The following is a 22,000-nucleotide window of genomic DNA, read 5'->3' as shown; positions in this document are numbered from 1 at the left end:
ACGGTCTGCACCGGCGTAGCGCTGTTTTTAGAAGAAAGCAACTAGGGTTTTTCTAATATTATAAAGCTGATAAACAATGGACCCTCAAGTATTAAAAGTTGTCAGGTGATGAAAGTTTGCAAAAGTTGAGCGCAAATTTTTGTCAGCGGCTCAAAAATGTATTTAGGCAAATGTGTGTATATATTACATGCAGACATTGACTAGTGCAGCACATAACTGGAAGTTATAAGTCAACAAGAGAGAAAGAACATTTTAATTGCCAAGAAAATGCAGCAGCAGGCGATAGCTGGCTGAATCTGGTCCTCTCCGGACACCGTAGAAGGCGGAAATAACTGCAAGACACCTGGAGGAGGGAGACGCTGCTGCCAGACAACGGGTCACGTGACCAACACAGAGCCAGCAGCCGCCGTAAATGATCGCCGCCGCCGCCGCCGCCGCCGTAAGTGATCGCTGCCGCGCATTTTATGTGCATATGTCTATCTGCTGACACCAACGGGGTTAACACTGCAGCCGATAACACAGGCATACGGTGCACGTCAGCCCTCTGCACCTGTAAACTACGATTCGCAGTATGCCCTGAGCATCAGTGCATACCAGGGGATGCTGGGAGTTGTAGTTTATCCAAGCAGGAGAGCCTCAGAGTGCTGCTTTGCTGCAGTAGTGACTATATGGCAGCTCCAGACCAGCCATCTTCGCTTTTGATTTTTCCTCTGTGAGAATATTTATTTTATATATATTTTGGTTTTTTATTTTCCAGTCTGATCTGTCGTTTTTTATCGTACGATTGTCGGATCTTTTTTATACCTTTTCTTTTTGCAGGGCCATGAACGGACAAAAAAAACAGCGATCCTGCCATCCATTTTGATTCTGTTTTTCTGTTCCCCGTCACGGGATAAATAGTCCAATATTTTGTTATCTTGGACAGTTACGCACGTGGCAATAACAAATATTCTATTAAAAAAAAAAAAGGTTGTATTTAAGTTCTGGGAAAAGGGGGATATGAACTTTTAGTTTTTAAATATTTTTAAAAATATCTTTAGTTTTTTTTATTTACAGTCCCAGGGAACTGGAGCCTGTGATCGTTAGCACAAAGCTCTGTTATATCGCTGGGCGTGATAAAATTACTTGTCTTCTACAAAGCCAAGTCAAAGGCTAAAAGGAGTGTAAAACATGGCAGCCACCAGTAAATTCTTTCCCGGCTGCCATCACTGTGACATCAGCACTGCCTAATGTTGCTGGGAGAGCGCTGGACATCAGAAAAGGCACCTTCCTCAACTTCCAGCATCTTAAATGCTGTTGTTAAGAGTGGCATCTAAGAGGTTAAACTCCGATCACAGCTGTTAGACTCGGCAGCTAGCTGTACAACACAGCCGGCACCTTATATGCAGCATGCAAACTAGGCCCGTTCACAATTTGATGCCCGGGTGGTGGTGACAGCCCTGCATATGTACACAATAACATTTCTATATGTTTTGTTGGCTCCTTCATTCCAATGATCTCTGGTTAGAGATGAGTGAACTGTTACGTTCGGGGTTTGTTCCTGTCCAATGCTGAACTCCGAACATGGACTACTTTTCTTTCATATCAGTTTTACAATTCGGGGAGGAGAGAGAGGGGGATTTTTATTTAAGCTCTAAAGTTCGGGTCCCCATTGATTTCTATGGGTTAAAGTTCGGGTACATTTCTGGTACCTGGACCGAACTTTGGACTAAAGTTCGGTCGAACTTGAACTCCGACGGGTCCGCTCATCCCTACCTCTAGTGTATTGGTGACTGGTCTATCTACACTATATATGTAATCATTGGTAGTTCCTGTACACACTGCCCAAAATATAGCAGACGAGCGCCACTGGCCATTGTATTAGCCAGACATGACCTGGGCTGCGGCAACAGGCGACTTTGGATGACCAAAGATCGCTCTATGCCGCATTGCAGGGGCAATCCCCAATCTACAAGATATTTCCTGATCAGTGGGGATCCGGTCTCCGAGTCCCCCACCAATCCAAAGGAGGAGGATCTGAGAAACGATGGCCACAAATTCTTGCCAGTGATTAATTCAATCTCAGGAAATAGTCAAGTATAGCATTCAGCATTATATGGCAGTCTCGTAGTCAGTGATTGCCGCAGTGGCAAGCATTTGTGGCCACCGATCAATTCCAACAGAGCTTTTCAGATCCCCTTTCTCTGGCCGAGTGGGGTCCTGTGGATAGAGAATTTCTAATGTTGGTGATAGCCCTTTAAAGCGATTATCAGCCTTTGTATTTGGGGCTAAAAATAATTTTTGCAATTGGGTTTCATTAACAATTTTGCATCGTTCACCTTCTACAGTATATCCGCTATCCTTTTACACAGTCTATTGCTGGCTGCAGAATGAGTTAACAGAGAATCTGCCAGTAAGCTTGTTCTCATGGGTAGTTTGTAACTCTTTTGTCTGTCTTTTTCTGAGCTCCTCTCAGCTGATTTATGACCACATCAAAGTTGAATGTGGAGAGAAACAAATATCTGATAAAAGCCAAACGGTGCAAACATTTTTATGGAGCACAACTGCAAAACTGATTTTTTAGCCTCAGATACATTCACTTAAAAAAATGGCTTCATAAGGGGGACAACCTCTTAGACTTTTGTTAAACTTTTGTTTGTTCATGTGTCCTGCAGAAACCAAATCTCATACCTTTAGTGACATGAGGGTAACTGGAATAGCTGGTTCCTGGTGAGTGACAGAGAAGGACGTATTTCACTTCTTGCAATGGGGAAGGCGAAGGCTGTGAAAGCTGCAAGCAAAACCCACAGTGACCCTGGAGAAAAGGACCAGCACCATGGCATCTGGAGCCTCGCTGTATTCACTGGTGTTTTTGCTGTATACATTAAGACTTTACATCCATCTTTACCAGGAGGAGATTCAGGTACGGGGAGCATGCCGGGAAGGTGCACACTCAGTGAGATATTGCTGTAGATGACAAACTCTCCTACTTGATTGAGACTTTAAAGGGATTGTCCAGGACTAAGATATTGATGATCTAACTTTGGGTTCATCAATATTAGACCAGTGGTGGTCTGACACCTGGCATGGCTACCATTACCTGCTGCCAGGTTTGCCCAGTGTATAGAGTTGCCGTACACTGTGTACAGGCCATTCCCGGGACCATTGAAGTGAATGTGACCTGAGCTGGAGTACCTGAGTATCAAAAATTAATTAAAAATTAATAATTTTTCCCTTGATTCAAAAACAATCTTTACACTTAGGACAAAAACAAATACGACCTGAATAATAAAATAAAAATGCATTTTATGCCCCCATACCAATGCATCAACTGAAAGTACATTGCGAAATTGACGTCCAGCACATTAGGCTCTGTTCACATCTGCATTGGAGGTTCTGTCGCAGGTCTGACCAAAAATGGCAGACCATAAAGCACACACCATCATGGAAACCAGGCAAACTCCATTATAGTGAATGGGGGTCTGTGTGCCACCGCTGGGGTTCGGCACGTCCATTATTTTCATATTTTCTCTCTATAACAGAACAGAAATATGGTAAAAAAACACATGTGAATTTAACTGCTACACTCTTCTGTATAAACATACAAACACCTGTGTTATGTGGTTTTATGTTTTGTGAAAAAAAAAGGTAATGTTGCTGGCTAAAAATTTGAACAAGTCGGGGTTTCAGATGTAATAATGTACATATATTTATGCATTTGTGCCAATACATCCCATTTTTAAATCTGCTCCCTCTTTGCACATATCACCCCCTTAAGGATGACTCTCCAGGCTTGAGTTATCCTCCAGTTGATATTGGACCAGTCGTTTAGTAGTTCCAACTTATGGTCGATCATGTGCAGTGCAGTCGCTCTCCGCTGGCTTCCTGCCAGCATAGTTGTGATTTGAGACATGTCTAGAATGGAGCTCCTACTGTCACGGAGGAGGGCTAAACCTCCTTCATTACAATACAGGAGCTCATATCAAGGAAGAAGCGGTGTACCTATGTGCTGGTAACTAAGAGGAGAGAACTTCTGCAGGGTGGGCTGTATAAAGGGCTGAGAGGAGAGATATACTGTAGGATGGGCAGTATATAGATGGGCTGAGAAGAGAGATATACTGAAGAAGGGCTGTCTACTAGGGCGGAGAGGAGAGATATACTGCAGGATAGGCTGTACACGGGCTGAGAGGAGAGATATACTGCAAGATAGGCTGTATACAGGGGGCTGAGAGGACAGATATACTGCAGGATAGGCAGTATATAAGGTGGCTGAGAGGAGAGATATACTGCAGGATAGGCAGTATATAAGGTGGCTGAGAGGAGAGATATACTGCAGGATTGGCTGTATACAGGGGCTGAGAAGGGAGATATACTGCAGGATGGGCTGCATACAGGGGTCTGAGAGGAAAGATATACTGCAGGATGGGCTGCATACAGGGGGCTGAGAGGAAAGATATACTGCAGGATGGGCTGCATACAGGGGGCAGAGAGGAGAGATATATTCCAGGATGGGCTGCATACAGGGGGCTGAGAGGATAGATATACTGCAGGATGGGCTGCATACAGGGGGCTGAGAGGAGAGATATACTGCAGGATGGGCTGCATACAGGGGGCTGAGAGGAGAGATATACTGCAGGATGGGCCGCATACAGGGGGCTGAGAGGAGAGATATACTGCAGGATGGGCCGCATACAGGGGGCTGAGAGGAGAGATGTACTGCAGGGTGGGCCGCATACAGGGGGCTGAGAGGAGAGATGTACTGCAGGATGGGCCGCATACCGGGGGCTGAGAGGAGAGATGTACTGCAGGATGGGCCGCATACAGGGGGCTGAGAGGAGAGATGTACTGCAGGATGGGCTGCATACAGGGGGCAGAGAGGAGAGATATATTCCAGGATGGGAAGTATACAGGGACTGAGAGGATAGATATACTGCAGGATAGGCTGCATACAGGGGGCTGAGAGGATAGATATACTGCAGGATGGGCTGCATACAGGGGGCTGAGAGGAGAGATATACTGCAGGATGGGCCGCATACAGGGGGCTGAGAGGAGAGATGTACTGCAGGGTGGGCCGCATACAGGGGGCTGAGAGGAGAGATGTACTGCAGGATGGGCCGCATACCGGGGGCTGAGAGGAGAGATGTACTGCAGGATGGGCCGCATACAGGGGGCTGAGAGGAGAGATGTACTGCAGGATGGGCCGCATACAGGGGGCTGAGAGGAGAGATGTACTGCAGGATGGGCTGCATACAGGGGGCAGAGAGGAGAGATATATTCCAGGATGGGAAGTATACAGGGACTGAGAGGATAGATATACTGCAGGATAGGCTGCATACAGGGGGCTGAGAGGATAGATATACTGCAGGATGGGCTGCATACAGGGGGCTGAGAGGAGAGATATACTGCAGGATGGGCCGCATACAGGGGGCTGAGAGGAGAGATGTACTGCAGGGTGGGCCGCATACAGGGGGCTGAGAGGAGAGATGTACTGCAGGATGGGCCGCATACCGGGGGCTGAGAGGAGAGATGTACTGCAGGATGGGCCGCATACAGGGGGCTGAGAGGAGAGATGTACTGCAGGATGGGCTGCATACAGGGGGCAGAGAGGAGAGATATACTGCAGGATGGGCCGCATACAGGGGGCTGAGAGGAGAGATGTACTGCAGGGTGGGCCGCATACAGGGGGCTGAGAGGAGAGATGTACTGCAGGATGGGCCGCATACCGGGGGCTGAGAGGAGAGATGTACTGCAGGATGGGCCGCATACAGGGGGCTGAGAGGAGAGATGTACTGCAGGATGGGCTGCATACAGGGGGCAGAGAGGAGAGATATATTCCAGGATGGGAAGTATACAGGGACTGAGAGGATAGATATACTGCAGGATAGGCTGCATACAGGGGGCTGAGAGGATAGATATACTGCAGGATGGGCTGCATGCAGGGGGCTGAGAGGATAGATATACTGCAGGGTGGGCCGCATACAGGGGGCTGAGAGGAGAGATGTACTGCAGGGTGGGCTGCATACAGGGGGCTGAGAGGAGAGATATACTGCAGGATGGGCTGCATACAGGGGGCTGAGAGGAGAGATATACTGCAGGATGGGCTGCATACAGGGGGCTGAGAGGAGAGATATACTGCAGGATGGGCTGCATACAGGGGGCTGAGAGGAGAGATATACTGCAGGATGGGCTGCATACAGGGGGCTGAGAGGAGAGATATACTGCAGGATGGGCTGCATACAGGGGGCTGAGAGGAGAGATATACTGCAGGATGGGCTGCATACAGGGGGCTGAGAGGAGAGATATACTGCAGGATGGGCTGCATACAGGGGGCTGAGAGGAGAGATATACTGCAGGATGGGCTGCATACAGGGGGCTGAGAGGAGAGATATACTGCAGGATGGGCTGCATACAGGGGGCTGAGAGGAGAGATATACTGCAGGATGGGCTGCATACAGGGGGCTGAGAGGAGAGATATACTGCAGGATGGGCTGCATACAGGGGGCTGAGAGGAGAGATATACTGCAGGATGGGCTGCATACAGGGGGCTGAGAGGAGAGATATACTGCAGGATGGGCTGCATACAGGGGGCTGAGAGGAGAGATATACTGCAGGATGGGCTGCATACAGGGGGCTGAGAGGAGAGATATACTGCAGGATGGGCTGCATACAGGGGGCTGAGAGGAGAGATATACTGCAGGATGGGCTGCATACAGGGGGCTGAGAGGAGAGATATACTGCAGGATGGGCTGCATACAGGGGGCTGAGAGGAGAGATATACTGCAGGATGGGCTGCATACAGGGGGCTGAGAGGAGAGATATACTGCAGGATGGGCTGCATACAGGGGGCTGAGAGGAGAGATATACTGCAGGATGGGCTGCATACAGGGGGCTGAGAGGAGAGATATACTGCAGGATGGGCTGCATACAGGGGGCTGAGAGGAGAGATATACTGCAGGATGGGCTGCATACAGGGGGCTGAGAGGAGAGATATACTGCAGGATGGGCTGCATACAGGGGGCTGAGAGGAGAGATATACTGCAGGATGGGCTGCATACAGGGGGCTGAGAGGAGAGATATACTGCAGGATGGGCTGCATACAGGGGGCTGAGAGGAGAGATATACTGCAGGATGGGCTGCATACAGGGGGCTGAGAGGAGAGATATACTGCAGGATGGGCTGCATACAGGGGGCTGAGAGGAGAGATATACTGCAGGATGGGCTGCATACAGGGGGCTGAGAGGAGAGATATACTGCAGGATGGGCTGCACACAGGGGGCTGAGAGGAGAGATATACTGCAGGATGGGCTGCACACAGGGGGCTGAGAGGAGAGATATACTGCAGGATGGGCTGCACACAGGGGGCTGAGAGGAGAGATATACTGCAGGATGGGCTGCACACAGGGGGCTGAGAGGAGAGATATACTGCAGGATGGGCTGCACACAGGGGGCTGAGAGGAGAGATATACTGCAGGATGGGCTGCACACAGGGGGCTGAGAGGAGAGATATACTGCAGGATGGGCTGCACACAGGGGGCTGAGAGGAGAGATATACTGCAGGATGGGCTGCACACAGGGGGCTGAGAGGAGAGATATACTGCAGGATGGGCTGCACACAGGGGGCTGAGAGGAGAGATATACTGCAGGATGGGCTGCACACAGGGGGCTGAGAGGAGAGATATACTGCAGGATGGGCTGCACACAGGGGGCTGAGAGGAGAGATATACTGCAGGATGGGCTGCACACAGGGGGCTGAGAGGAGAGATATACTGCAGGATGGGCTGCACACAGGGGGCTGAGAGGAGAGATATACTGCAGGATGGGCTGCACACAGGGGGCTGAGAGGAGAGATATACTGCAGGATGGGCTGCACACAGGGGGCTGAGAGGAGAGATATACTGCAGGATGGGCTGCACACAGGGGGCTGAGAGGAGAGATATACTGCAGGATGGGCTGCACACAGGGGGCTGAGAGGAGAGATATACTGCAGGATGGGCTGCACACAGGGGGCTGAGAGGAGAGATATACTGCAGGATGGGCTGCACACAGGGGGCTGAGAGGAGAGATATACTGCAGGATGGGCTGCACACAGGGGGCTGAGAGGAGAGATATACTGCAGGATGGGCTGCACACAGGGGGCTGAGAGGAGAGATATACTGCAGGATGGGCTGCACACAGGGGGCTGAGAGGAGAGATATACTGCAGGATGGGCTGCACACAGGGGGCTGAGAGGAGAGATATACTGCAGGATGGGCTGCACACAGGGGGCTGAGAGGAGAGATATACTGCAGGATGGGCTGCACACAGGGGGCTGAGAGGAGAGATATACTGCAGGATGGGCTGCACACAGGGGGCTGAGAGGAGAGATATACTGCAGGATGGGCTGCACACAGGGGGCTGAGAGGAGAGATATACTGCAGGATGGGCTGCACACAGGGGGCTGAGAGGAGAGATATACTGCAGGATGGGCTGCACACAGGGGGCTGAGAGGAGAGATATACTGCAGGATGGGCTGCACACAGGGGGCTGAGAGGAGAGATATACTGCAGGATGGGCTGCACACAGGGGGCTGAGAGGAGAGATATACTGCAGGATGGGCTGCACACAGGGGGCTGAGAGGAGAGATATACTGCAGGATGGGCTGCACACAGGGGGCTGAGAGGAGAGATATACTGCAGGATGGGCTGCACACAGGGGGCTGAGAGGAGAGATATACTGCAGGATGGGCTGCACACAGGGGGCTGAGAGGAGAGATATACTGCAGGATGGGCTGCACACAGGGGGCTGAGAGGAGAGATATACTGCAGGATGGGCTGCACACAGGGGGCTGAGAGGAGAGATATACTGCAGGATGGGCTGCACACAGGGGGCTGAGAGGAGAGATATACTGCAGGATGGGCTGCACACAGGGGGCTGAGAGGAGAGATATACTGCAGGATGGGCTGCACACAGGGGGCTGAGAGGAGAGATATACTGCAGGATGGGCTGCACACAGGGGGCTGAGAGGAGAGATATACTGCAGGATGGGCTGCACACAGGGGGCTGAGAGGAGAGATATACTGCAGGATGGGCTGCACACAGGGGGCTGAGAGGAGAGATATACTGCAGGATGGGCTGCACACAGGGGGCTGAGAGGAGAGATATACTGCAGGATGGGCTGCACACAGGGGGCTGAGAGGAGAGATATACTGCAGGATGGGCTGCACACAGGGGGCTGAGAGGAGAGATATACTGCAGGATGGGCTGCACACAGGGGGCTGAGAGGAGAGATATACTGCAGGATGGGCTGCACACAGGGGGCTGAGAGGAGAGATATACTGCAGGATGGGCTGCACACAGGGGGCTGAGAGGAGAGATATACTGCAGGATGGGCTGCACACAGGGGGCTGAGAGGAGAGATATACTGCAGGATGGGCTGCACACAGGGGGCTGAGAGGAGAGATATACTGCAGGATGGGCTGCACACAGGGGGCTGAGAGGAGAGATATACTGCAGGATGGGCTGCACACAGGGGGCTGAGAGGAGAGATATACTGCAGGATGGGCTGCACACAGGGGGCTGAGAGGAGAGATATACTGCAGGATGGGCTGCACACAGGGGGCTGAGAGGAGAGATATACTGCAGGATGGGCTGCACACAGGGGGCTGAGAGGAGAGATATACTGCAGGATGGGCTGCACACAGGGGGCTGAGAGGAGAGATATACTGCAGGATGGGCTGCACACAGGGGGCTGAGAGGAGAGATATACTGCAGGATGGGCTGCACACAGGGGGCTGAGAGGAGAGATATACTGCAGGATGGGCTGCACACAGGGGGCTGAGAGGAGAGATATACTGCAGGATGGGCTGCACACAGGGGGCTGAGAGGAGAGATATACTGCAGGATGGGCTGCACACAGGGGGCTGAGAGGAGAGATATACTGCAGGATGGGCTGCACACAGGGGGCTGAGAGGAGAGATATACTGCAGGATGGGCTGCACACAGGGGGCTGAGAGGAGAGATATACTGCAGGATGGGCTGCACACAGGGGGCTGAGAGGAGAGATATACTGCAGGATGGGCTGCACACAGGGGGCTGAGAGGAGAGATATACTGCAGGATGGGCTGCACACAGGGGGCTGAGAGGAGAGATATACTGCAGGATGGGCTGCACACAGGGGGCTGAGAGGAGAGATATACTGCAGGATGGGCTGCACACAGGGGGCTGAGAGGAGAGATATACTGCAGGATGGGCTGCACACAGGGGGCTGAGAGGAGAGATATACTGCAGGATGGGCTGCACACAGGGGGCTGAGAGGAGAGATATACTGCAGGATGGGCTGCACACAGGGGGCTGAGAGGAGAGATATACTGCAGGATGGGCTGCACACAGGGGGCTGAGAGGAGAGATATACTGCAGGATGGGCTGCACACAGGGGGCTGAGAGGAGAGATATACTGCAGGATGGGCTGCACACAGGGGGCTGAGAGGAGAGATATACTGCAGGATGGGCTGCACACAGGGGGCTGAGAGGAGAGATATACTGCAGGATGGGCTGCACACAGGGGGCTGAGAGGAGAGATATACTGCAGGATGGGCTGCACACAGGGGGCTGAGAGGAGAGATATACTGCAGGATGGGCTGCACACAGGGGGCTGAGAGGAGAGATATACTGCAGGATGGGCTGCACACAGGGGGCTGAGAGGAGAGATATACTGCAGGATGGGCTGCACACAGGGGGCTGAGAGGAGAGATATACTGCAGGATGGGCTGCACACAGGGGGCTGAGAGGAGAGATATACTGCAGGATGGGCTGCACACAGGGGGCTGAGAGGAGAGATATACTGCAGGATGGGCTGCACACAGGGGGCTGAGAGGAGAGATATACTGCAGGATGGGCTGCACACAGGGGGCTGAGAGGAGAGATATACTGCAGGATGGGCTGCACACAGGGGGCTGAGAGGAGAGATATACTGCAGGATGGGCTGCACACAGGGGGCTGAGAGGAGAGATATACTGCAGGATGGGCTGCACACAGGGGGCTGAGAGGAGAGATATACTGCAGGATGGGCTGCACACAGGGGGCTGAGAGGAGAGATATACTGCAGGATGGGCTGCACACAGGGGGCTGAGAGGAGAGATATACTGCAGGATGGGCTGCACACAGGGGGCTGAGAGGAGAGATATACTGCAGGATGGGCTGCACACAGGGGGCTGAGAGGAGAGATATACTGCAGGATGGGCTGCACACAGGGGGCTGAGAGGAGAGATATACTGCAGGATGGGCTGCACACAGGGGGCTGAGAGGAGAGATATACTGCAGGATGGGCTGCACACAGGGGGCTGAGAGGAGAGATATACTGCAGGATGGGCTGCACACAGGGGGCTGAGAGGAGAGATATACTGCAGGATGGGCTGCACACAGGGGGCTGAGAGGAGAGATATACTGCAGGATGGGCTGCACACAGGGGGCTGAGAGGAGAGATATACTGCAGGATGGGCTGCACACAGGGGGCTGAGAGGAGAGATATACTGCAGGATGGGCTGCACACAGGGGGCTGAGAGGAGAGATATACTGCAGGATGGGCTGCACACAGGGGGCTGAGAGGAGAGATATACTGCAGGATGGGCTGCACACAGGGGGCTGAGAGGAGAGATATACTGCAGGATGGGCTGCACACAGGGGGCTGAGAGGAGAGATATACTGCAGGATGGGCTGCACACAGGGGGCTGAGAGGAGAGATATACTGCAGGATGGGCTGCACACAGGGGGCTGAGAGGAGAGATATACTGCAGGATGGGCTGCACACAGGGGGCTGAGAGGAGAGATATACTGCAGGATGGGCTGCACACAGGGGGCTGAGAGGAGAGATATACTGCAGGATGGGCTGCACACAGGGGGCTGAGAGGAGAGATATACTGCAGGATGGGCTGCACACAGGGGGCTGAGAGGAGAGATATACTGCAGGATGGGCTGCACACAGGGGGCTGAGAGGAGAGATATACTGCAGGATGGGCTGCACACAGGGGGCTGAGAGGAGAGATATACTGCAGGATGGGCTGCACACAGGGGGCTGAGAGGAGAGATATACTGCAGGATGGGCTGCACACAGGGGGCTGAGAGGAGAGATATACTGCAGGATGGGCTGCACACAGGGGGCTGAGAGGAGAGATATACTGCAGGATGGGCTGCACACAGGGGGCTGAGAGGAGAGATATACTGCAGGATGGGCTGCACACAGGGGGCTGAGAGGAGAGATATACTGCAGGATGGGCTGCACACAGGGGGCTGAGAGGAGAGATATACTGCAGGATGGGCTGCACACAGGGGGCTGAGAGGAGAGATATACTGCAGGATGGGCTGCACACAGGGGGCTGAGAGGAGAGATATACTGCAGGATGGGCTGCACACAGGGGGCTGAGAGGAGAGATATACTGCAGGATGGGCTGCACACAGGGGGCTGAGAGGAGAGATATACTGCAGGATGGGCTGCACACAGGGGGCTGAGAGGAGAGATATACTGCAGGATGGGCTGCACACAGGGGGCTGAGAGGAGAGATATACTGCAGGATGGGCTGCACACAGGGGGCTGAGAGGAGAGATATACTGCAGGATGGGCTGCACACAGGGGGCTGAGAGGAGAGATATACTGCAGGATGGGCTGCACACAGGGGGCTGAGAGGAGAGATATACTGCAGGATGGGCTGCACACAGGGGGCTGAGAGGAGAGATATACTGCAGGATGGGCTGCACACAGGGGGCTGAGAGGAGAGATATACTGCAGGATGGGCTGCACACAGGGGGCTGAGAGGAGAGATATACTGCAGGATGGGCTGCACACAGGGGGCTGAGAGGAGAGATATACTGCAGGATGGGCTGCACACAGGGGGCTGAGAGGAGAGATATACTGCAGGATGGGCTGCACACAGGGGGCTGAGAGGAGAGATATACTGCAGGATGGGCTGCACACAGGGGGCTGAGAGGAGAGATATACTGCAGGATGGCTGCACACAGGGGCTGAGAGGAGAGATATACTGCAGGATGGGCTGCACACAGGGGGCTGAGAGGAGAGATATACTGCAGGATGGGCTGCACACAGGGGGCTGAGAGGAGAGATATACTGCAGGATGGGCTGCACACAGGGGGCTGAGAGGAGAGATATACTGCAGGATGGGCTGCACACAGGGGGCTGAGAGGAGAGATATACTGCAGGATGGGCTGCACACAGGGGGCTGAGAGGAGAGATATACTGCAGGATGGGCTGCACACAGGGGGCTGAGAGGAGAGATATACTGCAGGATGGGCTGCACACAGGGGGCTGAGAGGAGAGATATACTGCAGGATGGGCTGCACACAGGGGGCTGAGAGGAGAGATATACTGCAGGATGGGCTGCACACAGGGGGCTGAGAGGAGAGATATACTGCAGGATGGGCTGCACACAGGGGGCTGAGAGGAGAGATATACTGCAGGATGGGCTGCACACAGGGGGCTGAGAGGAGAGATATACTGCAGGATGGGCTGCACACAGGGGGCTGAGAGGAGAGATATACTGCAGGATGGGCTGCACACAGGGGGCTGAGAGGAGAGATATACTGCAGGATGGGCTGCACACAGGGGGCTGAGAGGAGAGATATACTGCAGGATGGGCTGCACACAGGGGGCTGAGAGGAGAGATATACTGCAGGATGGGCTGCACACAGGGGGCTGAGAGGAGAGATATACTGCAGGATGGGCTGCACACAGGGGGCTGAGAGGAGAGATATACTGCAGGATGGGCTGCACACAGGGGGCTGAGAGGAGAGATATACTGCAGGATGGGCTGCACACAGGGGGCTGAGAGGAGAGATATACTGCAGGATGGGCTGCACACAGGGGGCTGAGAGGAGAGATATACTGCAGGATGGGCTGCACACAGGGGGCTGAGAGGAGAGATATACTGCAGGATGGGCTGCACACAGGGGCTGAGAGGAGAGATATACTGCAGGATGGGCTGCACACAGGGGGCTGAGAGGAGAGATATACTGCAGGATGGGCTGCACACAGGGGGCTGAGAGGAGAGATATACTGCAGGATGGGCTGCACACAGGGGGCTGAGAGGAGAGATATACTGCAGGATGGGCTGCACACAGGGGGCTGAGAGGAGAGATATACTGCAGGATGGGCTGCACACAGGGGGCTGAGAGGAGAGATATACTGCAGGATGGGCTGCACACAGGGGGCTGAGAGGAGAGATATACTGCAGGATGGGCTGCACACAGGGGGCTGAGAGGAGAGATATACTGCAGGATGGGCTGCACACAGGGGGCTGAGAGGAGAGATATACTGCAGGATGGGCTGCACACAGGGGCTGAGAGGAGAGATATACTGCAGGATGGGCTGCACACAGGGGGCTGAGAGGAGAGATATACTGCAGGATGGGCTGCACACAGGGGGCTGAGAGGAGAGATATACTGCAGGATGGGCTGCACACAGGGGGCTGAGAGGAGAGATTATACTGCAGGATGGGCTGCACACAGGGGGCTGAGAGGAGAGATATACTGCAGGATGGGCTGCACACAGGGGGCTGAGAGGAGAGATATACTGCAGGATGGGCTGCACACAGGGGGCTGAGAGGAGAGATATACTGCAGGATGGGCTGCACACAGGGGGCTGAGAGGAGAGATATACTGCAGGATGGGCTGCACACAGGGGGCTGAGAGGAGAGATATACTGCAGGATGGGCTGCACACAGGGGGCTGAGAGGGAGAGATATACTGCAGGATGGGCTGCACACAGGGGGCTGAGAGGAGAGATATACTGCAGGATGGGCTGCACACAGGGGGCTGAGAGGAGAGATATACTGCAGGATGGGCTGCACACAGGGGCTGAGAGGAGAGATATACTGCAGGATGGGCTGCACACAGGGGGCTGAGAGGAGAGATATACTGCAGGATGGGCTGCACACAGGGGGCTGAGAGGAGAGATATACTGCAGGATGGGCTGCACACAGGGGGCTGAGAGGAGAGATATACTGCAGGATGGGCTGCACACAGGGGGCTGAGAGGAGAGATATACTGCAGGATGGGCTGCACACAGGGGGCTGAGAGGAGAGATATACTGCAGGATGGGCTGCACACAGGGGGCTGAGAGGAGAGATATACTGCAGGATGGGCTGCACACAGGGGGCTGAGAGGAGAGATATACTGCAGGATGGGCTGCACACAGGGGGCTGAGAGGAGAGATATACTGCAGGATGGGCTGCACACAGGGGGCTGAGAGGAGAGATATACTGCAGGATGGGCTGCACACAGGGGGCTGAGAGGAGAGATATACTGCAGGATGGGCTGCACACAGGGGGCTGAGAGGAGAGATATACTGCAGGATGGGCTGCACACAGGGGGCTGAGAGGAGAGATATACTGCAGGATGGGCTGCACACAGGGGGCTGAGAGGAGAGATATACTGCAGGATGGGCCGCACACAGGGGGCTGAGAGGAGAGATATACTGCAGGATGGGCCGCACACAGGGGGCTGAGAGGAGAGATATACTGGCAGGATGGGCCGCACACAGGGGGCTGAGAGGAGAGAGAGAGTGCAGGATGGGCCGCACACAGGGGGCTGAGAGGAGAGAGAGAGTGCAGGATGGGCCGCATACAGGGGGCTGAGAAGAGAGAGAGAGTGCAGGATGGGCCGCATACAGGGGGCTGAGAGGAGAGAGAGAGTGCAGGATGGGCCGCATACAGGGGGCTGAGAGGAGAGAGAGAGTGCAGGGATGGGCCGCATACAGGGGGCTGAGAGGAGAGAGAGAGAGTGCAGGATGGGCCGCATACAGGGGGCTGAGAGGAGAGAGAGAGTGCAGGATGGGCCGCATACAGGGGGCTGAGAGGAGAGAGAGAGTGCAGGATGGGCCGCATACAGGGGGCTGAGAGGAGAGAGAGAGTGCAGGATGGGCCGCATACAGGGGGCTGAGAGGAGAGATATACTGCAGGATGGGCCGCAGACAGGGGGCTGAGAGGAGAGATATAGTGCAGGATGGGCCGCAGACAGGGGGCTGAGAGGAGAGATATAGTGCAGGATGGGCCGCAGACAGGGGGCTGAGAGGAGAGATATACTGCAGGATGGGCCGCAGACAGGGGGCTGAGAGGAGAGAGATAGTGCAGGATGGGCCGCAGACAGGGGGCTGAGAGGAGAGATATACTGCAGGATGGGCCGCATACAGGGGGCTGAGAGGAGAGAGATAGTGCAGGATGGGCCGCAGACAGGGGGCTGAGAGGAGAGAGATAGTGCAGGATGGGCCGCAGACAGGGGGCTGAGAGGAGAGATATAGTGCAGGATGGGCCGCAGACAGGGGGCTGAGAGGAGAGAGATAGTGCAGGATGGGCCGCAGACAGGGGGCTGAGAGGAGAGAGATAGTGCAGGATGGGGCCGCAGACAGGGGGCTGAGAGGAGAGAGATAGTGCAGGATGGGCCGCAGACAGGGGGCTGAGAGGAGAGATATAGTGCAGGATGGGCCGCAGACAGGGGGTGAGAGGAGAGATATACTGCAGGATGGGCCGCAGACAGGGGGCTGAGAGGAGAGAGATAGTGCAGGATGGGCCGCAGACAGGGGGCTGAGATATTCTGCAGGATGGGCTGCATACAGAATGGGCTGCTGGATTGGCTGCTGGATGGGCTGAGAGGAGAGATGTACTGCAGGATGATCTCGATACAGGAGGCTGAGGGGAGAGATATAGTGCAGGATGGGAAGTATACAGGGGCTGAGGGGAGAGATATAGTGCAGGATGGGAAGTATACAGGGGCTGAGGGGAGAGATATAGTGCAGGATGGGCTGCATACAGGGGACTGAGAGGAGAGATATACTGCAGGATGGGCTGCATACAGGGGACTGAGAGGAGAGATATACTGCAGGATGGGCTGCATACAGGGGACTGAGAGGAGAAATATACTGCAGGATGGGCTGCATACAGGGGGCTGAGAGGAGAGATATACTGCAGGATGTGCAGTATATAGAGAGGCTGAGAGGAGAGATATACTGCAGATGGGCTGTCTACAGGGGGCTGAGAGGAGAGATATACTGCAAGATTGGCTGTATACAGGGGCTGAGATATACTGCAGGATGGGCTGCATACAGAATGGGCTGCAGGATGGGTTGCTGGTTGGCTGTATACAGGAGCTGAGAGGAGAGATATACTGAATAAGGGGTGCCTACAAGGGGCGGAGAGGAGAGATATACTGTAAGATGGGCTAGATACAGGGGGCTGAGAGGAGAGATATATTACAGGATAGGCAGTATATAAGGTGGCTGAGAGGAGAGATATACTGCAAGATTGGCTGTATACAGGGGGTGAGATATACTGCAGTATGGGCTGCATACAGGGGGCTGAGGGGAGAGATATACTGCAGGATGGGCTGCATGCAGGGGGCTGAGAGGAGAGATATACTGCAGGATGGGCTGCATGCAGGGGGCTGAGAGGAGAGATATACTGCAGAATGAGCTGCATACAGGGGGCTGAGAGAAGAGATATACTGCAGGATGGGCTGCATACAGGGGGCTGAAAAGAGAGATATACTGCAGAATGGGCTGCATACAGGGACTGAGAGGAGAGATATACTGAAGAAGGGCTGTCTACAAGGGGCGGAGAGGAGAGATATTCTGTAAGATGGGCTGGATACAGAGGCCTGAGAGGAGAGACATACTGCAGGATGAGCGTTATACAGGTGCTGATAGGAGAGATATATTGCAGGATGGGCTGCATACAGGGGGTTGAGAGGAGAGATATACTGCAGGATGGGCTGCATACAGGGGGCATAGAGGAGAGATATATTCCAGGATGGGAAGTATACAGGGACTGAGTGGAGAGATATACTGCAGGATGGGCTGCATACAAGGGGTTGACAGGAAAGATATACTACGGGATGGGCTGTATATAGCGGCGGTGAGAGGAAAGATATACTGCTTGATGAGCAGTAAATAGCGAAAAGAAATACTACAAAAAGACAAAAGATACAAAAAAGAAATGTTGAGGTTAGTCTGAATATTAACAATAAGTATACAGTGCATTGTGAAAGTATTTGGCCACCTTGAACTTTTCTTCCTTTTGCCACATTTCTGGCTTCAAACATAAAGATATAAAATTCTAATTTTTTGGGGAAGAATCAACAACAAGTGGGACACAGTATTGAAGTGGAACGAAATTTATTGGATATTTTAAACTTTTTTTAACAAATTAAAAACTCAAAAGTGGGGCATGCAATATTATTCGGCCCCTTTACTATCAGTGCAGCAAACTCACTCCAGAAGTTAACGGTTTTCACAGCCTTGCAGGTCGGGTAACACAACTTCTGCAGCGATAGAGCTGGATTGTATTGCTTAAGATTTTTCTTTACAGTTTGTAAGGTAGCGCTATTCATCACACTGGGGGTACTTGCTTCACAGTGTCAATCAAAGCACACATGCAACGTTTTTCCGGTAATTCACAGTACAGCAGTTTATTACATCTCATAAACCGCTCATAACATAGTCCATCTCAGTGGCTCGCCGACATGTTACACATAATATCCCAGAGCCTTTCTAGTGACAGACATGCCCACTTGGCTCCAGATACAGCCTTCAGCAAGGTAACAATATCAATGTCCACATCAAGCAGCGTTTTTACCTTTGCCGGGTCGTAGCTGCTTCAGTCAGCTCGGTTCTGCCACAGCTGTGGCTTTAAGGCTTCCCAGATGGGGCCTCCGGGCCACTTACCTTCCAAGGCTACTGGTATCTCAAACACAGGGGATCCAGCCCCTGCCTTACAGGCTAGTGGAGTACCACACAGGGACCAGGCCTCTCGCCCTCCAAGGCTACTGGTATCTCAAACACCGGGGATCCAGCCTCTGCCTTCCAGGCTTCACCAGGCCTCTCTTTCTAGGCCTCACCAGGCCACTCTTTCTCTAGCTGTTTCAAAACTACCAGGGTTTATATATCCTTTTGTGCACACAGGACCTATGATAATGTCAGTCACGAGATCAGTCACCTGAGGGGGAGGTAAATGGTCAGCTAGAGCACACCCCCTGGACATTCTAGCAATGCAGCAAGCCGCTGCATTACAAGTAGTAGAGATGAGCAAAGAGGTTTGCAGGTCCCTGGTCCAGCAGGCACGTCGTAGTCCTGCAGACCTCCTAGCTACTTTAAGCCTCCCATTCGCTCATTATAGAGATCAAGATGTTTTTAAGGGAGCTGATCAATGAATGCAAGTCATCATCCATCCACAGGACAGATGATAATTTGATGATCGCGATCCTGAGAAGTGGCCTTGCAGTGTCCCTCTGTATCTGATGGACATAGCAGTCCCATAGACAATAAATAGAATGGGGTGCATATGTGGGACCATCACTCCACTTCAGAGCCCTGGCTCAGGATCGGCGGGAGCCGTAGCAATCGTCAAGCTATCCCCAGTCCTGGTAAATCACATTTTGGGTCCAACCCCTTTAACTGTATATGGACCTCTTCTTCTCACTGTCTTCCAGGTCCTTGGCAGCTGCTTAGCCATTCCACCTCCATAGGAATAATATGCCAATCCTTCCTGTTAAAGGAACCTGTGACTTCGAGAAACCGACGTAAGTATTTGTCATGGCCAGCCGCGCTTGTATCTCTGGGAGCCGTGCATGTGCTGTGAATAGTGGTTTCCCCGCATGTGCGCAGTAAAGATGTGAGTAGTTCCCAGCTTCAGCCGCTCGTCACAGCACATGCGCGGCTCCCAGAGATACAAGTGCTGCTGGCCATGACAAATACTGCGCAAGTGCCGCATACTTACGTTTGCGCAAGCCGGGAGCACTGAGATTCAAATGCGTGAGCGGCGCCAACCATGACTAAATACTAAGGATCACACCCCTACGACTAAACAAGCAGGTAGGATATAAGTATATAAAGTGGTTTATACACATTATATTTGCGCTGATTTTAATGAAAAAAGTGTGTTAGTGATGCACATTGCATCACTAACAACGCAATGGGTGCAGTTTAGATACTACACATGACATGACAAGGTTCCCTTTAACTGTGGAATTTAAGCACCCCCCTGTGATTAGATAAAGACTATTCAAACCTGCAGATTTTGACAGGACCGGACAACCATCTGATGTGTTTTGGGGTCTCACGACTAGGGTTGAGCAGACCGTGGAAGTTTGGATTCTGGTACACGACTCAAACTTTATTCCAAAGTTTGGTTTCAGTACCAGAACTGTACCCGAACTTGAACCAGAACCTGAACTCCATTGAAAACAACGAGGACCCGAACTTTTGAACTGGAAAATCTCTCTCTTCTTCTCTCTCTATTCTTCTCTCTCTCTTCTTCTCCTCTCTCTCCTTCTTCTCCTCTCTCTCCTTCTTCTCCTCTCTCTCCTTCTCTCCTCTCCTCTCTTCTCCTCTCTCTCCTTCTTCTCTCTCTCTCCTTCTTCTCCTCTCTCTTCTTCTCCTCTCTCTCTCTTCTTTCTCCCTCTCTCTCTCTTCTTCTCTCTCTCTCTCTCTTCTTCTCCTCTCTCTCTCTCTTCTTCTCCTCTCTCTCTCTTCTTCTCCTCTCTCTCTCTTCTCCTCTCTCTCTCTCTTCTTCTCTCTCTCTCTTCTCTCTCTCTCTCTCTCTCTCTCTCTTCTTCTCTCTCTCTCTTCTTCTCTCTCTCTCTTCTTCTCTCTCTCTCTTCTTCTCTCTCTCTCTTCTTCTCTCTCTCTCTCTTCTCTCTCTCTCTTCTCTCTCTCTCTCTTCTTCTCTCTCTCTCTTCTTCTCTCTCTCTCTTCTTCTCTCTCTCTCTCTCTTCTCTCTCTCTCTTTCTTCTCTCTCTTCTTCTCTCTCTCTCCTTCTTCTCTCTCTCTCTTCTTCTCTCTCTCTCTTCTTCTCTCTCTCTCTTCTCTCTCTCTCTTCTTTCTCTCTCTCTCTTCTTCTCTCTCTCTCTTCTATCTCTCTCTTTCTTCTCTCTCTCTCTTCTTCTCTCTCTCTCTTCTTCTCTCTCTCTCTTCTTCTCTCTCTCTCTTCTTCTCTCTCTCTCTTCTTCTCTCTCTCTCTTCTTCTCTCTCTCTCTTCTTCTCTCTCTCTCTCTCCTGTCTCTTCTGTCTTTTGTCTCTCCTCTCTGCTCTCTTTCTTTTCTCTCTCCTCTCTCCTCTTTTTCTCTCCTCCTCTGTCCTCTCCTCTCTGTTTTCCTCTCCTCTCTGTTTTCCTCTCCTCTCTGTTTTCCTCTCCTCTTGTTTTCCTCTCCTCTCTGTTTCCTCTCCTCTCTGTTTCCTCTCCTCTCTGTTTTCCTCTCCTCTCTGTTTTCCTCTCATCCCCGGGCTTCTCCTGGAACTCCGAACATTGCAAGGACCTTCCGGGGGAAGTCCGTGTGTGGCGTTTAGCACCGTACACTAACTGTCCGGCACGAACCCCGAACTTTTAAGTTCAGGTTCGCTCATCTCTACTCCCGAACCTACCGCAACAGATGATATTGTGAAAAAGAAGGGTTGGGAAGTCGGAATTTAAGCGCCCAATTCTTTTCTTTTCAAGAGAGATCAGCCAACGGCAAGAGAGTCTGACAGCGACTTTCTCCTGTCTCCCCATTAAAGACACATGAACGCTTTGCTGGTTTGAGCGCCTGTGTGAATGGTGGAGTCAGGAGAGATCACTGTCTGCCGAACGATCATTCAGCCCACAGCTGGCTCGTGTTTATGGCGTGCTTTAGTGTGACATTTAAAGGGGAGGTTCTCAAGTTTGAAAGTTATTCGCTTTCCACGGGATAAAGAATACATTTCTGATTGCTGGGGGTCCGACTGCTGAAAGGTCCCCTGCAATCTTGAAAGCCAGCTGAATAGAGTGGAGATTGCTCATGCGCTATTCAAAGCCCTGGTTCTCGGATCAGTGGGGGCCACGGTGGTCGGAACTCCAGCAATCGGAAAGTTATCTCCTATCCTTTGGATATAACTCGAGAACACCCCTTTAAGGTCTGAGTCTTTGTAATGAAAGGGGGGCAGCTTTCCACACAAAACTGAATTTCATCCTGTCCTTCATATTGGATGCATAAGAAAAAGCGGCGAGCAATTGATTTTTCCCTTTTCGGATAT

The 22,000-nt window shown here is 52.6% G+C and overlaps 1 protein-coding gene across 3 annotated transcripts in view; it reads left to right on the top strand.

The window, feature by feature from the left end:
* The first annotated feature begins 308 nt into the window (after nucleotides 1-308).
* Nucleotides 309-22,000, top strand: part of TMEM260 (transmembrane protein 260) — a 98,350-nt gene continuing 76,658 nt past the window's right edge. The window contains exons 1-2 of one of the 3 annotated variants that reach the window (XM_073638779.1): nucleotides 309-436; nucleotides 2,655-2,902. In XM_073638779.1, the coding sequence (XP_073494880.1) occupies nucleotides 2,746-2,902 (157 nt within the window). In that variant the 5' untranslated portion in view covers nucleotides 309-436; nucleotides 2,655-2,745. Of the gene's footprint in view, nucleotides 440-2,654; nucleotides 2,903-22,000 lie in introns of those variants that run through there. The other 2 variants (XM_073638778.1, XM_073638780.1) reach the window with 2 other exon arrangements.

This window comes from Phyllobates terribilis, unplaced genomic scaffold (assembly GCF_046119375.1).
Source record: "Phyllobates terribilis strain yellow unplaced genomic scaffold, ASM4611937v1 Scaffold_7__3_contigs__length_470593459, whole genome shotgun sequence".
Classification (NCBI taxonomy): Eukaryota; Metazoa; Chordata; class Amphibia; order Anura; family Dendrobatidae; genus Phyllobates; species Phyllobates terribilis.
Note: the sequence above shows the minus strand (reverse complement) of the source record. Positions and strands in the feature narration are given on the sequence as shown.